We start from the raw sequence: 15,323 nt of genomic DNA, 5'->3' as shown, positions 1-15,323 counted from the left end.
CACACCACTTGAAATAATTATGCGTTTCCAGTATAAAAATCTGAAATAATAAAATGCATGAAGTACACTGCTTGAATACATCTTTTGTGGATTGAAAGCGAACTCAATACAGAAGGGTGGATATGATTCTTGCCCACAAGCTGTATCATAACAAGACATTGCGTTGCTTCTCATGGGAAACCGACGTGTGTATTTCCTTTGGATGATCTCCAGTCAAATTGGCATTGCTCTACATCATCAGGTTGTCATCACCTGAAATGTAAAGAAGAAACAGCTCACATTGTAAAAGCAACGTGCCATATTCGATCAAAAACATTAATTAACACTGCCAGAGGGGTGTGAATAGTACTGACGGGAAAGAACCATCTTGTATGAAAATTTTTGGAAGTGACAACTTATAAAATAATGCCTTTATATCGACCCTTTTTGACAAGATATTTTGACAGAAATGCAGGAAATGCGTCAAATCAGTTCCAAACCCTTGCCTGACTGGATTTCAAAAGGAATTACATCCCATATAACTATCATATTGATTCTAAATGGTGGCTTGAAACTTCGCTGCAGATGTATTTCAATCAATGAATCAGGTAAAGGTAAAATTTCTATTCCTACCGTATTTCTACCATAGTACCTAATTGTAAACTATTCTGTGTGTGTGTGTGTGTGATTTGGATTTTTTTTACTTAGCTTTAGCAATTTTTCGGTCATATCGCTACGATATCTGCACTAACAGTTTATAGTGATGTCTAGCACTGGGACATCATGCCGCAGACATGTAGCATAATGTTCCACCCAGTCACATTATCCTGACAACAGGCCATCCAGTCCCAACACTAACCTCTTAATGCTGAGCGTCAAGCGAGGCAGCTGTTAGTACCATTTTTGTAAGTCTTTGTTATGACTCGGCCGGGAACCGAACCCACGAGACTATTGTGGCCAAACTACAAGGACGAAGCTTATGCAGACTGTACTTCTGCCTCGTACTGATGCCCAAGTAGGTATAATTAAAGAGGACGCGATGTTTTTCGTTGGCACGTGTGCAAAGGGAAAGAGAAGTTTCTTGCCTCATGCTGGCAGCGTACAATGGGTGTGATAATACTTGGGCAAATCGAGGATGAGCACGCACTGGAGTTGGATCAGTGGTGTGGCAGCCTGCACTTTGTCCGTTCCGATCGCCCGTGGAACAAGAGTAAACTTTTGTTGTGTGATGAAGACGGACATTTTTTTCCATGGTCTTGGCAATCCATAACAAGCTGACTCAGAATGTGAAGTTTGTGTGAGATTTGGGTTTCTAATCTCTAACCTCCAGTATCCGAGGTGAACGCTCTAACCACTTGTAAAGGGTATTTCGGAGAAAAATAAGGGTGCATGGGTGAAATGAGCCAGCACAAGACTGTGAATAAGTAGCATTAGGCGAGGAAGTAAAGTCCTTTCAAATTGGGAGTGCAGCTTGCGTTTGCGAGCAGATCATCAGAGCTGTCCAGGTTGCTGTGGCCAGCATACTGAAACAAACAGAAAATAAACCAGGAATGCATTTTAACATGGTTTTCGACGAATTTCGGGCTACCTAGAAATCTGCTTAGAGACGTGTGCTATTATTGATAAAACTTAAGCACAACACTGTACATACCGTCACACGTTTGAACGAATCAGACTGCAAATACCACAAAGAAATTATGATGACGCACTCGACGCATTATTAGTGAGTAGGACTCACCATCCAGTTACAGCCCAACATCTTGGGTATATGTTTGAGGCTCTGTCAAAAAGATGGACGTTTCCAAGGTAGGATTGTGTGTGTGATTTGGATTTTTAACGTAGCTTTAACAATTTTTCAGCCATATCGCTACGATGTCTGCAGTGTGACAGTTCACAGTGATGTCTAGCACTTAGGCATCATGCCGCAGACATGTAGCATGATGTCCCACCCAGACACATTATCCTGACACTAGGCCGACCAGTCCTAACACTAACCTCTTAATGCTGAGCACCAAGTGAGGCAGCTGTCAGTACCATTTTGTAAGTCGTTGGTATGACTCGGCCGGGGATCGAACCCACGACCTCCCGCATCCGAGGCGGAGGCTCTAGCCATTAGACCACCAGAGCGGTTCAAGGTAGGATTATAACCCTGCTAATGTATATGCCACTGATGATTCTGCTTCAAAAAGCAAGAAGATTAAGTCCCATCCTGGAACCAAGTGTCGTAAGACGTGATAAGTCGGCGGTTGCTCTCTAGCGTCCCAACGAGCATCCCTACAACCATTATGTTACGACTCAATGGTCATAAACTAAGTAAGAGAAAGAAGCGAAACCACAGAGTTTTGTAAAATGTAACAAATAATTCAATAATCAAAGTTTTAAATGAAAATTTACGAGGAACAAACAGAATTATGAATTAAATCCAAAATATCCCAAAACAGTTACACTCAAGTCCAAAAGAATTGATTGTTTCAAACGAATTTCTGATACATTTTGATCTGCCATCAGTCCTGATGTCTCAAAATAGCACTGACCAGAAATCTTTTGAATAAATTCACAATAGTCGCGGAATAATATTTTTGTCCATTGAACACTGTAATTCTAATGAATAATCAAAAACAAATGTCTCTTCTCAAATGATATCTAAACACACACATCAAATGCATCTGCAGCAAGATATTAACACATGAACCAATGAAATACAAATATAAAAAATAGGAATACGAAACAGAAACTAATTAATTGCTAAGTTCTCTCCTTGTATACACATATACATCAATACGATCACTAACAGACGTGTTGAACTGTTTAGATGCGCACATGGGAACTACCTGGTATTGCCATATACAACAAAAAAACTTCAACATGTCTCCCTCTTGCATCGTTTCATCGATCTGCAGCGTATCACCTTCGTTCGCATTTTCTGTGTCTTCTCGATCCGTGGATCGTGTGGTCTTTTATCGACCTCCAGTCGAGGACGAGGGCAAGCTTGTTGTGACAAGAGATGCCCGAGGAGCTACCCCCCCCCCCCCAACTCTCCAGATCAATTGCACTTGCATATCACACTGCTTACAGAGGAATTATGATGTTGATACATCCAAAACTCCAAGACCTACAAGAATTGCGGCTGAAAAACCTCTCTGTGGGCAGAGGCTGAAAAGTGGTGTGCTCTATACAACAGTACATCCGATGACTAGTATTGACCACACTGAAGGCTGTGTCTCTGGACACTGATATGTCGGAGAATGGACAATTGTGCAAGACTAATCTAAACTCTACTCAATCAAAGGCATGACAAGCGTACAAGAGAAAAGAGTTTTCAGCCTGGTGATAGAGTTAGGGCTCTCTTGCCCATACATCAAAATCCTCTTCAAGCTTGGTTCAATGGTCCTTACACAGTTGAAAAGAAATACTTAAGTGATTTAAATTATATCGTCAATACTTCTGTGAGACGAAAACAAAACAACTTTGCCATATAAATGTGTTAAAGGATATTAATCATACAGTCAGTTTAGTTGTACCTGACCCACACATACAGTGAGGATTTTAGTGATCGAATGCAATCAGACCGAAGTGACTTTCGTCTAACCAATCTTCGAAATTCAGAAATTATGAATAATCGGGGACGGAAACTTTCGCATCTGCAGCAACAAGAAAATAATGAACTAAAACAGTCATTAATTGAATATGAGCACATGTTTCCAGATGTTCCAACACGAACAATAAAAATCTACCATAACGATGAAATTGTAGATTCCTCACTTGTGAAACATCATCCGTAAAGGATGAACGCTTTCAAACAGAAATGTTTGAGAAAAGAAATTCAGTACTTGCTGGGGAATGATTTCACGGAACCGAGTTAATCATGTAATCTTGTACCGAAACCGGATAATACTTCTCCCATGTGTTCTGACTATAGAAAAGTGAATAGTGTGAACAAAACAGATTTATTTACATTGCCAAGAATCGAGGACTGCGCCGTTTGGGATGAAGATTCGCATTGAACTTTACAACGTTTAATGAACATGATTACATTAGTTCTAAATAAATTTGATGTTTACATCGATGATGTCATATCCACAGTGACGCTTGGAAAGATCACCTGGAGATTATTCAGGAAGGTTTGATATACTTAGTGACACAAACTTGACAATTAACTTAAGTAAAAGTGCGTTTTTCCGTGCTTGTTATATTTCCAAGACATATCGTGGGACATGGACATGTTAAACCCATCGATGCAAAGATCAAGGCTATCTCTGAATTCCCAGTGCCTATCAGTAACAAGCAACTGATGTGAATTTTAGATATAGCTGGATACTATGTTTCAATTTTTCCATAACTGCTGAACCCCTAACCTATTTGTAAAGCAAGAAAACAAAGTTTCATTGGGCTGGAAAATGTCAGAAGGCTTTTGATAAGTCCATACTTATGAGTGCACAGTTCTTTCAGTTCCAAAGTCAGTCAATCATCTAAAATGTTTGTTGATACAAGTGATGTTGGGGTTGGCGCAGTATTGATCAAAGAAGACAAAAATGGTGTAAATCAAATATTAAATAAGAACCAGGGAAATTATTTCCCAATTGAAAAGAAATGTTTGGCTTTGATATTAGCTTTGCGACACTTTGGAGTGTATATTAGTTCAGTTTCTTTTCCGATTATTGCATTCAGTGATTCCAGCCCCCTTAGTTTCATTGCCAAGATGAAAAGCAAAAATCACAGATTATCAAGGTGAAGTTTGACGTTGCAGTAATAAAATATTGACATCAAGAGTAACGATATTCTAACTGCAGATGCAATTTCACGCGCATAGAAATAAAGTGCAAACAAGTATTACATTACTTCATGTATTTTTGTCATTCATAAGACTTCATCTTGTGTAATTTTAATCAAATATCTATTTGACTAATAGTTAAAAGACAGATTTATTGTATCAATTTTTTTCTTTAAGAAGGAAGGTGTTTTGTATATTTCATTTGCATTGTTAGCAAGGTTTTTAGTTCATTATATGATATGCATGTTTGTACTCTGGACTTGACCTTGTCCAAAATCAATTTCGTGTTTTTCCTCATTAGAGACAATTATGTTTTTATTTTTGTAAACAAATTAGACATAGCTAATATATTTTCTATGAGTGTGTGTTTAATATTAGGATCATTATCAACAGACGTAATCATATTTATTAGAAACTGGGCCATGGGTATTCCCTCCTAGATATACCTATCCTACTTGATGATTAACACCTTCTATATTATAATTTAGTAACAGATTTTTCAAGAATAGAACAGTCCATTAAGACGTATTTCCAGAAAACGCTAATTGTGACCTCGGTCAAGTAGATGGCTATATAATCATGTTTATCTAGAAATTATGCATTAGTTCTGTATGATCTTGAGGCAAATCTGTCATATTGTTGTGTTCAGTATTTTATTTGGGCTAGAACTATTTATTCAAATTATTATTCTCTGGAATTACAACGTTCTCAGTACCATTCTTGGACAGATACATTAACTTGGAATTATAGTCAATTCAAACAAGGACTTCTTGGATTATATTATTGTGAATGATCAGAATACGATATCATATCATCATGTCACATGCCACTAGGGCACATCGGCACCTTCAGCGTTGGTTCTTATTTCAAACACCACTGGAATTTAATAAGAACCGTATTCATTAGGATTGGTGATTGAACGTTTTGGACTATAGGGGATTTAATTCGCATGACTGTGAGTTCTTTTTAAATTTTCAGTTTGTATTCTAGGAAAAATGATTATGTGTAGAATTTGACACAACTTGCTGATTTTCGCTCTTTTCTATTACTTTAAGACCATATAGTCGTATTAATCACAATTAAAGCAACGTTTCATCATAAAGGAGTCGCTACAAATGGAATAATGTAATGAATCTTTTTATGTTTAAGTAATTGAATGAGTGCAAAGCAAAGCGTTGTACGTCAGATAGCAACTCTAAAGTCTTGATAGTTTACAATATGGTATCTTATAAACATATTCATGGTTCAATTTTAACAATATATAGGTACAATACCATTGTTTTGTATTTCGTGCGGCGACACTCGGTTGCTAAATCTTTGTCCCATCTTGAACGACTGGTAGACATCTTGCAAAGCCTTTCGGAAGGGTTTACACAGGAGTCCATATATTATGGGATTTAAAGCACAGCTGGCTTTGGCGAACATGGTGGGGAGAACTTGTAACTCGAGGAAAGGTGGAGTTTCAATTATGTTCCATATTGTCATGACTGTGTATGGAATCCATGCCAAACAGAAAGCCCCAACCATCACTATGCATAACTGTAATGTTACGAAAATTTGCAATGCATACTTTTTTAAAGAAAGAGATAATAATAATAATAATAATAATAATAATAATAATAATAATAATAATAATAGTACTAGTACTACTAATGTTAATAGTAGTAATACTACTACTACTACTACTACTACTAATAATAATAATAATAATAATGATAATAATAATAATGACAAGAGCAATAACATTACTAATACAGCTAATAATAACACATATTGTTTGAAATCAAATATAAAATTAAATTAAATACTTTTTCTAACATTTTCACTCTTTTCAATTTCTCTAAATGGAAAGCATATATTCGTACACCTACGCTAAGCAATATGAACTGCTGGGGCATAATGTTCCAATGGTTTTATTCGAACGTACCGAATATCATTCCAAAGTCATGCATTTGCAAACTACTATTTCTTTTCTTGTGAGAGTCTGATGACAGATGTTTCGAAGACATCCGCCATGCTCCGTAACTTCAAGTTCATTATTTGAGTCACATTATATGAATGTAGACGAAAAATATAGGAAATACCAAGCTCTTCTTCGAATGCGATTAACTCTATTGAATACAAGGAATTGTTATACTGTTTAACCATAACGCATGGATCCTTCCCTATAAAAGCTAAATACGGCTTATTCAAGTTAATACCGTAAATGGTTCTTACAACTGAGTACCCTAGAAGGAGCAGTCGTTTTATTTTAAGTGAAGTGGACTGAAATTCCTCAATTTATAGGAAAAGACCCCCCCCCCCCCCCCACCAAACAAACAGACGTGGGACCACCCATTACAAAAATACAGAATCGCTAAATGGGCACGTATTATAAGACTTACAAACCAAACAAACATATGTGGGACCACAATTACAAAGAGACAGAATCGCTAAATGGGCACGTACTGTAAGACTTACAAACAAAACAAACAGATGTGGAACCACAATTACAAAGAGACAGAATCGCTAAATGTGCACGTACTGTAAGACTTACAAACAAAACAAACAGATGTGGAACCACCCATTACAAAAAGACAGAATCGCTAAATGGGCACGTACTGTAAGACTTACAAACAAAACAAACAGATGTGGAACCACCCATTACAAAAAGACAGAATCGCTAAATGGGCACGTACTGTAAGACTTACAAAACAAACCCAGAACAAATAGCTACTAGGTTCCTTTTTTCTTTCTTTTACTTTCAAATGATCAACGGCAAAAGGATCGGGAATAGTTTGAGAAGGAATGCACTGATTACTACAAAAGACTGTCAATGTTTTCGCCAGTGGTGTCTGAAAATACGTGCTCAGATCTACGATTCAAAATAAAACCTTTTAATTTCTATATTTTTTTTTCATTTTACCTCTGATTTTGTCAGATAGTATATAAGTGTTTGTCTTAATACAAATAGGTGTTAATGTTAAAACGTTACATATAAGGTAATGCATTTGTTGTCATTTATTGCCAATCTAATTGAATGCAGCTACATATTTTGCAAATTAGCTTTCTATTGCAATTCTGGAATATGTTGTTCTTAGATCTGATCATATTGTTCTAATATTAGAAAGTTCTCAACTAGATTTCCGGTATCTCGCGAACAGGTCTCCCGGTCAAATGCGGTGTTTTCCTGCGTCTTTCTCAGTAATATAAATCAGTTTTATTTATTCTCATATAAAATGTAGTTATCATAATAATACTATCAGTTTATTATACTGTTAAACAGAAGAAAACAAAAATGGTTAAGAAAGGTTGATTTATTACTCTTAAATAATATTAAAACATTTTAAAATGTCTTCCTCATCTGTGATGTCGCAAAAGCGGGAAAAGATAACTTGTTTACAATAATACTTGATGCATATTTACGTATTCATTATCCAAAAGCACATGAAAGATTTGCTCAAATATTTATCGTTCTTTCTCTAAGACGTCTCGCTTAACTTTTAGTTTGTTTACCTCGACACTCGAGTGTCACTTTAAACAAAAATAAAAATATGTTCTGTACTGATAGCTCATATTGTAACAAATAAATCTTATGAAGAAAACTATTTAACTGCTTTACCTTCGTCATATTTCTTGTTAATAAAATTTCTTTTCTTCTCTGTGCTCTTTCTTCCAACGTAACATCACCAAGGGATACGGACCTTAGAGAGGGTTCTTCATATTTCAAGAGCTTGTCATAGCATCTACTGATCTTTGCATAACAGAATACAAAAATGATAAGATGAATTCCAAAACAAAAGAAGCAGCAAAGAGAATTGTATGTTCGGTCTACCATTCGCTTTCCAAACCAGTTGAGTGTGCAAGACGTTCCGAACGGCTCATACGTGTAATTGCTCCACCCCACTAAAGGAGTTCCGGTCCAGAATAAAGTGTAAACCCAAATGCCGATCAGGAACCATTTATTGTTAGATCCTCGTATTAGGTATCCTAAGAAAGTAGAGAGCATTAGAAAAACGTCAGAACAATTCATACCTATAAGCTAATCGAGAGTAAATTGATCGAATTATCTGTAATCGAGAGTAAATTGATCATTTCTTAGTCGACAAATATCCTGAATTTGTAATATCCGATATCTAGTACAAATATATTACAGAAATGTCTTTTGAAACAATATAATGGACTCCCCGCCATCCCACCCCCAAGAACCGTCTCCTGTGAAGGAGACCCTTTAATACATGCATTTTGAGCAATTGCAGAACCAAGTTTGTGGTCTGTTATGAATGGTGTTCTTTCAACAAGTGGTCTTTAGTACACGTTCATGTTTATTATTTTAGTCTCTCTGCTGTTTTTCGCTCTACGGTAGCTGTGACCCAGTTTTCAAAGCATGTAACGGAAACTTTGTAAGTGGAATTGTGTTTGTTGATTGCATTGCTGTTTTTTAAAAAAAATATTTAAGTACTGTTAAAACTGTAGCTGATGACTGGGCCACGCTATTGCTATTCTAACCTTCATATATTCTTTGATATACAGTTATGTTGGAATGAAACATCGCTGTATCACCACAAGGCTTGGCGTTCCGGAATGTGATAGATCTATGAGCTAACGCGAATTCCCGGCTTTAACTCTCTGCTTGGTCGCCCAGAAGGTCCTTGTCCAGGGTTTTGATTGTCTCTCTTGTCGACGACTATATCGTGCAGCGAGACACAGACTGATTCATTTTTGGAGTCGTCGATTGGATCGTGTTCTTAGTCGAAAATTAGACGAACCGGGACAAAGAAGAGGTTTCTTCGTTAAGAATATGTATTCTTGGAAAGTATTGGTACAAAAATCTCCGTGCTCTCTTAACGGGCTGCGAACTTCCTTTGTTTGGTTGACAAAAGACCTAGACCTTTAACCTTTCGAGATCCGTACCTCAGCGTTCTCCTGTACGGTGATATACGGCCAGTTGAGATTTCTTCGCTTGGGTGGCTTGCATTAGTTCACTCGAAATGCGAGTTTTATTTTTAGTTCTTTCTTATTCCAGAACACATCAGTTCATATCACCGCAAGCGCAGCTGGATCTCTCTTTATATATATATATATATATATATATATATATATATATATATATATATATATATATATATATATATATATATATATATATATATACACATACATGCATACATGCATACATGTGGGATCACGTGACCAAAAACAAACACTAGATGGTGCTACAAAGCCCGTTTTTGTATAAAATCAAAGATTTAACGAAACAAACATTACTTTCAGTTCCTTTATCTTGTTACACTACCCACGTCTTCACCACTATGTGCGCGTGAGTCGGTGGTTCTTCCTGGGGTTTTCCCGGGTTCTTCCTCCACCATTAATATTGGCCGCCTTGCATAGCCTATCGTGTGCTGAAAAATGGCGTTAAACCCACAACAACAACAACAACAACAACCACTATGTGAGAAGGCGAAAGCACGATGAAATTAAAGTAAAAACAAGATCAAATAAGCACAAAATGAATTAATGTCCAATTTGAATGACAGTTAAATTCTCACTGCGTCAAGCGAATTTAGATCAATATTCTGGAGCAGGAAAACCCATCATGGAAATCATCCAACTTCTTGGGGAGATTTGTCGGTCCCCTAGTTCGCTGATCATCAGTTGTTGATTCACAATTGTCGCTACCAATCTTGGCAAGAATTCGTGTCGTGCTGTAGAAGCTGTCGTTTCCCTGATTTCTAAATCAGAATCTGAACGTGTATAATGCAGGGCCAGTTACGGCATAACTATGAATGTGTACAGTGCAGGGACAGTTACGGGATAAATCTAAATGTGTACCGTGCAGGGACAGTTACAGCATAAATCTGAATGAGTATAGTGCAGGGACAGTTACGGCATAAATCTGAATGAGTACAGTGCAGGGACAGTTACGGCAAAAATCTGCATATGTACAGTGCAGGGACAGTTACGGCATAAATCTGAATGTGTACAGTGCAGGGCCAGTTACGGCATAAATCTGAATGGGTACAGTGCAGGGACAGTTACGGCATAACTATGAATGTGTACAGTGCAGGGACAGTTACGGCACAAATCTGAATGTGTACAGTGCAGGGCCAGTTACGGCATAACTATGAATGTGTACAGTGCAGGGACAGTTACGGCACAAATCTGAATGAGTACAGTGCAGGGACAGTTACGGCATAACTATGAATGTGTACAGTGCGGGGCCAGTTACGGCATAAATCTGAATGAGTACAGTGCAGGGACAGTTACGGCATAAATCTGAATGTGTACAGTGCAGGGACAGTTACGGCATAAATCTGAATGAGTACAGTGCAGGGACAGTTACGGCATAAATCTGAATGAGTACAGTGCATGGCCAGTTACGGCATAACTATGAATGTGTACAGTGCAGGGACAGTTACGGCATAACTATGAATGTGTACAGTGCAGGGACAGTTACGGCATAAATCTGAATGCGTATAGTGCAGGGCCAGTTACGGCATAACTATGAATGTGTACAGTGCGAGGCCAGTTACGGCATAAATCTGAATGAGTACAGTGCAGGGACAGTTACGGCACAAATCTGAATGTGTACAGTGCAGGGCCAGTTACGGCATATATTTGCACCGGAAGAGAGATCCAACTAGAAAGTTTGAAATATTGTTCAAAATCTGTCTTGAAGCTCTCCACTGATTTCGCGCACAGAACACCGTCACTAAGATGATTCCTGTCCACAATTGTTTTTAAGAAGAAAGAATTTCTAAATTGTTCTGTTCTACATTGCTCAACTACAAAACATTATTTGATATTAGTTTGTCTACAATGTCCACATTTTCAAAAATTGGAATTTTGAATTTTTAACAATACCTTCCGATTTTTCATAATGCAGTTCCATCAGTCAGTGACTTCATTACGTCCCTTATACGTCTTCAGATCGATCAACGTGCGCTACAAGAGGCTATCGGTGTTTACTGTACTTAGGTGGCAGGGTACAGTTTCGTAAATTGGCCCCTGGCAAATTTATTAACTTAAGGCTATGGCGTGACTTCTTCAGCTATGATTGTTTACTATTTAAAGATATGGATACATTTGTGAACTAGGTGTTTCGGGCTTGTGTTGTTCTTGAAAATGGTGTCAGGCATGTACACCTTCCATAGTTGCTCTGCAGTATGTTAATAGTGAAATACCAATAGTCGGCTAGGAAGAAGAGCTATCCTCCCATAGCAGCAAACACACTGGTTTGGCGGAAGTAGAATATCTAAAAAACGGCTTTAATGACAACTATTTTCATTTGCATCAGCCTGTTTAGTATAAACTGTTTTGCAGAATTGTCATCTAGGAAAAGGGCATGTGTTTGCACTGTGGGCATCACATGGTGTCAAAAATGACCTTCGGACATGAATATTGTCGGTATAAATTTGGGGTTGGGGTGCATACACTTTTTCTGCTATGAACTGCCATTGACTTCTCCGGTCGAGTGGATAATATTCTTAGGCTAGCTATAACGACCTGCTTTTTTGTTGCTCTTTAATGTCATAACACTGACATAAAAACGTTTCAAGTTCGTAAAGATTGCTGTATTAGCTGTATGTAATTATTTGTTTTTAGAAAAAGCCTTTGATTTAAAAAAAAATATATGTTAACGAGTAGCATGAACTAAGTTGCATGAATATTCATATAATCACTTGCGCAATGTAGGATGAGTCTACCGTAACGTTCAGTACCATTGAAGTTATGCATCCCCTGTGTACAATATTGTATATGACAATCTGACATTCTTGTATACCAAAGGCAATCATTTCATTTCTCTGTCATTGCAGATTGATAGCAGCAATAAAGTATACAAATAGATATAAGACATAAAACACAAATTACCCCACTCTTTTTTGCAGACCGTCACGTATCTGCTGAAAGCAATCACCGCAAGAGTATTCATGTCCGACGTACAGAAGGTGTATGTCGTGAAGCCAGCTACTACGCAGACTTCGTCATTAAAAATCCATCTGTAAGAGAAGATAGATTCATATCAAATATCTGGCATAAGCAGAACTTACTTGACACTGCATATATGTCTCTCTCATCGAAAGAAGAAAATGAAGCTAAAAACCCTTAAGTGAAATTTTCATGCCCCCCACACCCACATTTTAAATGTTATTAAATATGCCTCAGGGCAAAAAGATAATTTGAGGGACAAAGTTTCCGTATGGAGATAAGACTGAACAACGGACAAAGTTTCCGTATGGAGATAAGACTGAACAACGGACAAAGTTTCCGTATGGAGATAAGACTGAACAACGGACAAAGTTTCCGTATGGAGACACAGCTAAGATGCAAACAGACCGCCTTACATCACCTGATGTCTTCTTCCATTTTCTTTATGCATTAATAGATTTTCTGAGAGGAATAATTTTGATAATTCACTGGAATGAGATATGAGAAATAGAAAAGTATTTAAAATAATTGTATGCGTGGTGTAGTGGTAAGTATTATGATCTCTTATTGTGACGAACTGAGTTCAAATCCAATAGGATGCAAATAATTTTTTCTTCAGTTTATTTTATACATATTGCTATCGCGCAGGGTCCTGGTAAAAAAAATATTTTCTACGTATCGCTTGCCAATACGTTTGAACATAAACTGGAAAAGAAAACAATTCTTACTCCGAGTGAACAAATGATATATTTCATCTAGTGGGTGGACAACACAGAATTTTCACTCATGCCTTCTCCACCGGTGAAAATATCGAGTTACTCAACCCACTCGATGTATTATTACCGTTATTCATTCTTTTCAAACCAATACCATCTCTATCTTTCCCCGAAGTGCGTAGATATTAAAACCATCTGAATTTATTGTACATTTATAGAAGCAACTGAAGAAATATTGATAAAACAAACATGGGGTAGTAATCTCGTTTTCTTGTTATACTCGACACGACAATTAATTCACTGAAACCTTCGTCTTTGAAATGTGAATGTAGTTACTCTCAGCTTCCTAAATAATTACCAAGAAATTTCATGATGGAAGCTTTTCCAGAATAACTAAAATTTCCAGGAAATTTCCATTGGTAGGCGTCGTATTTTCTACTTTGTTATTAAATTCAATACTAAAAGAATTCGGACTTAAAAACCTGTAAAGTGTACTGTCAGGGGATAGCTCAGAAAACTGGTGTTATCAGTTGGCAAATGTTTCTTGGTTGTAGTGTTTGATGTTCTTTGAGACAGTGATTTTTGCACTGATATCCACAACACAAGAAAGAAAAAATATCATATACGTATAACTAAATTTCCTACAGACAGAAATATATGGACTATTTTAATGCAATGAAAAACTCTTCCAAAATGCCATTCGAAGTATAATTTGCTTGATGACGGATATATCTAGATCTCTATTTCACAATTACCTGCATACTTTAAATAAATACATAATTTCATGCATTTAACTTTATCATCTTTAAAACATGAATTGCTAAATTCCATTAGGAATACATTTTTAACAAGTAGGCCTAACATAACAAAAGATTACTAAAGGTTCGTGCTAGGTGAAACACATTTCCCACCTGAAATAACACAGCTATGGAACACGGCTCATCCCTTACATGAATGATAGACTAAATATGAAGAAAAAGCAAGATGTGTTCTGACTGACACATGGAATTTCTCAATACAAACAACTGCAAATATGAAGCTTTTTAATTTCCAATTGATTTTTGTAAGAGATTATTTTCTAAATATGCTAAATTGCAAAACATACGAGTCAACAGAGAGTGAAAACAATTATCTTGCAATTTCATAATGAGAGGAAAACACATACATACATACATACATACATACATACATACATACATACATACATGCATATATATATACTTTACTTTCTGAAGTATCCAGATATGGCAGTATACGGATATGCCGTGCAGGCCACTCCCATGTCGCATATGGCGATGTTCGTCAGCATCATCGTATGAAACCTGGTGAAATGGGTATTCCCTTTGTATAGTACCACAAGCATCATTACGTTGCCGAAAAATGCAATCAGACCTGCAAGACATGTCTAAAGTTAATGACGGCTGATTTATGGCTTTTGGATTTTGAATGATATATTTACGTGAGAATTCGTGTATCAAACTTCTGCTTCTCCATTAGTTGTGTGAATGTAAGAGTTTGAGGTTTCTTGTACTAATCTTTAATCTTTTTGCATTCGCGAGTGTAGCGCGAATGAATTCCCGTACGTGACTGAACGCGACAAATAGTGCCTTCGCGTCTGCACAAAACCGAACGTGGTTTGGGTGATCTGTGGGGCGGCAATCTATCGTGTGAGTTTGCCTTCAGTTTCATTGGCATAAGCTTAGTGTTGTTGTATAGAACAGATTAAGCTGAACATTTGTAATCCTGAATGTCTATAATTCTCAAAGAGGAATTGAACATTTGTTAGACTGGGTCTTCGGCAACCAAACTTAGCCTTCGCCGATTGTACAAACGACTCAAATTTATGTTAGTGTACTTGCCAATTTAATAAATTTGAGAAACATCATTGTACAACCAGTAGTGAGTGTGAGTGCACATGTGTGCCCGTATGGGATGTCCATAATTATTTC

At 37.1% G+C, this 15,323-nt stretch overlaps 1 protein-coding gene across 1 annotated transcript; it reads right to left on the bottom strand.

The window, feature by feature from the left end:
• Positions 1-229: 229 nt before the first annotated feature.
• Positions 230-14,656, bottom strand: LOC149775106 (opsin-5-like). Its single transcript, XM_089944351.1, has 5 exons — positions 14,601-14,656; positions 12,602-12,729; positions 8,352-8,719; positions 6,025-6,289; positions 230-252 (listed from the first exon to the last, which is right to left on the bottom strand). Exons 1-5 carry the CDS (start codon positions 14,654-14,656, stop codon positions 230-232), a joined length of 840 nt encoding a protein of 279 aa, XP_089800477.1.
• Positions 14,657-15,323: the final 667 nt, after the last annotated feature.

The sequence above is a fragment of the Sinohyriopsis cumingii genome, chromosome 19 (assembly GCF_028554795.1).
Source record: "Sinohyriopsis cumingii isolate HCF-2022 chromosome 19, ASM2855479v2, whole genome shotgun sequence".
Lineage (NCBI taxonomy): Eukaryota > Metazoa > Mollusca > Bivalvia > Unionida > Unionidae > Sinohyriopsis > Sinohyriopsis cumingii.
The sequence above is the reverse complement of the archived record's forward strand: the minus strand, read 5'-3'. Positions and strand labels throughout refer to the sequence as shown.

Bases quoted from the DNA above. Each gene is read 5' to 3' on its own strand.
- LOC149775106 (XM_089944351.1), bottom strand. From the start codon at position 14,656: ATGGGAGTGGCCTGCACGGCATATCCGTATACTGCCATATCTGGATAC. The intron at 12,730-14,600 runs GTAAAGTATATA...CTTCTCTTACAG, and splicing joins ATATCTGGATACTTCAGAAA to ATGGATTTTTAATGACGAAG. The intron at 8,720-12,601 runs GTAATTTGTGTT...CTACTTTCTTAG, and splicing joins GGTCTGCAAAAAAGAGTGGG to GATACCTAATACGAGGATCT.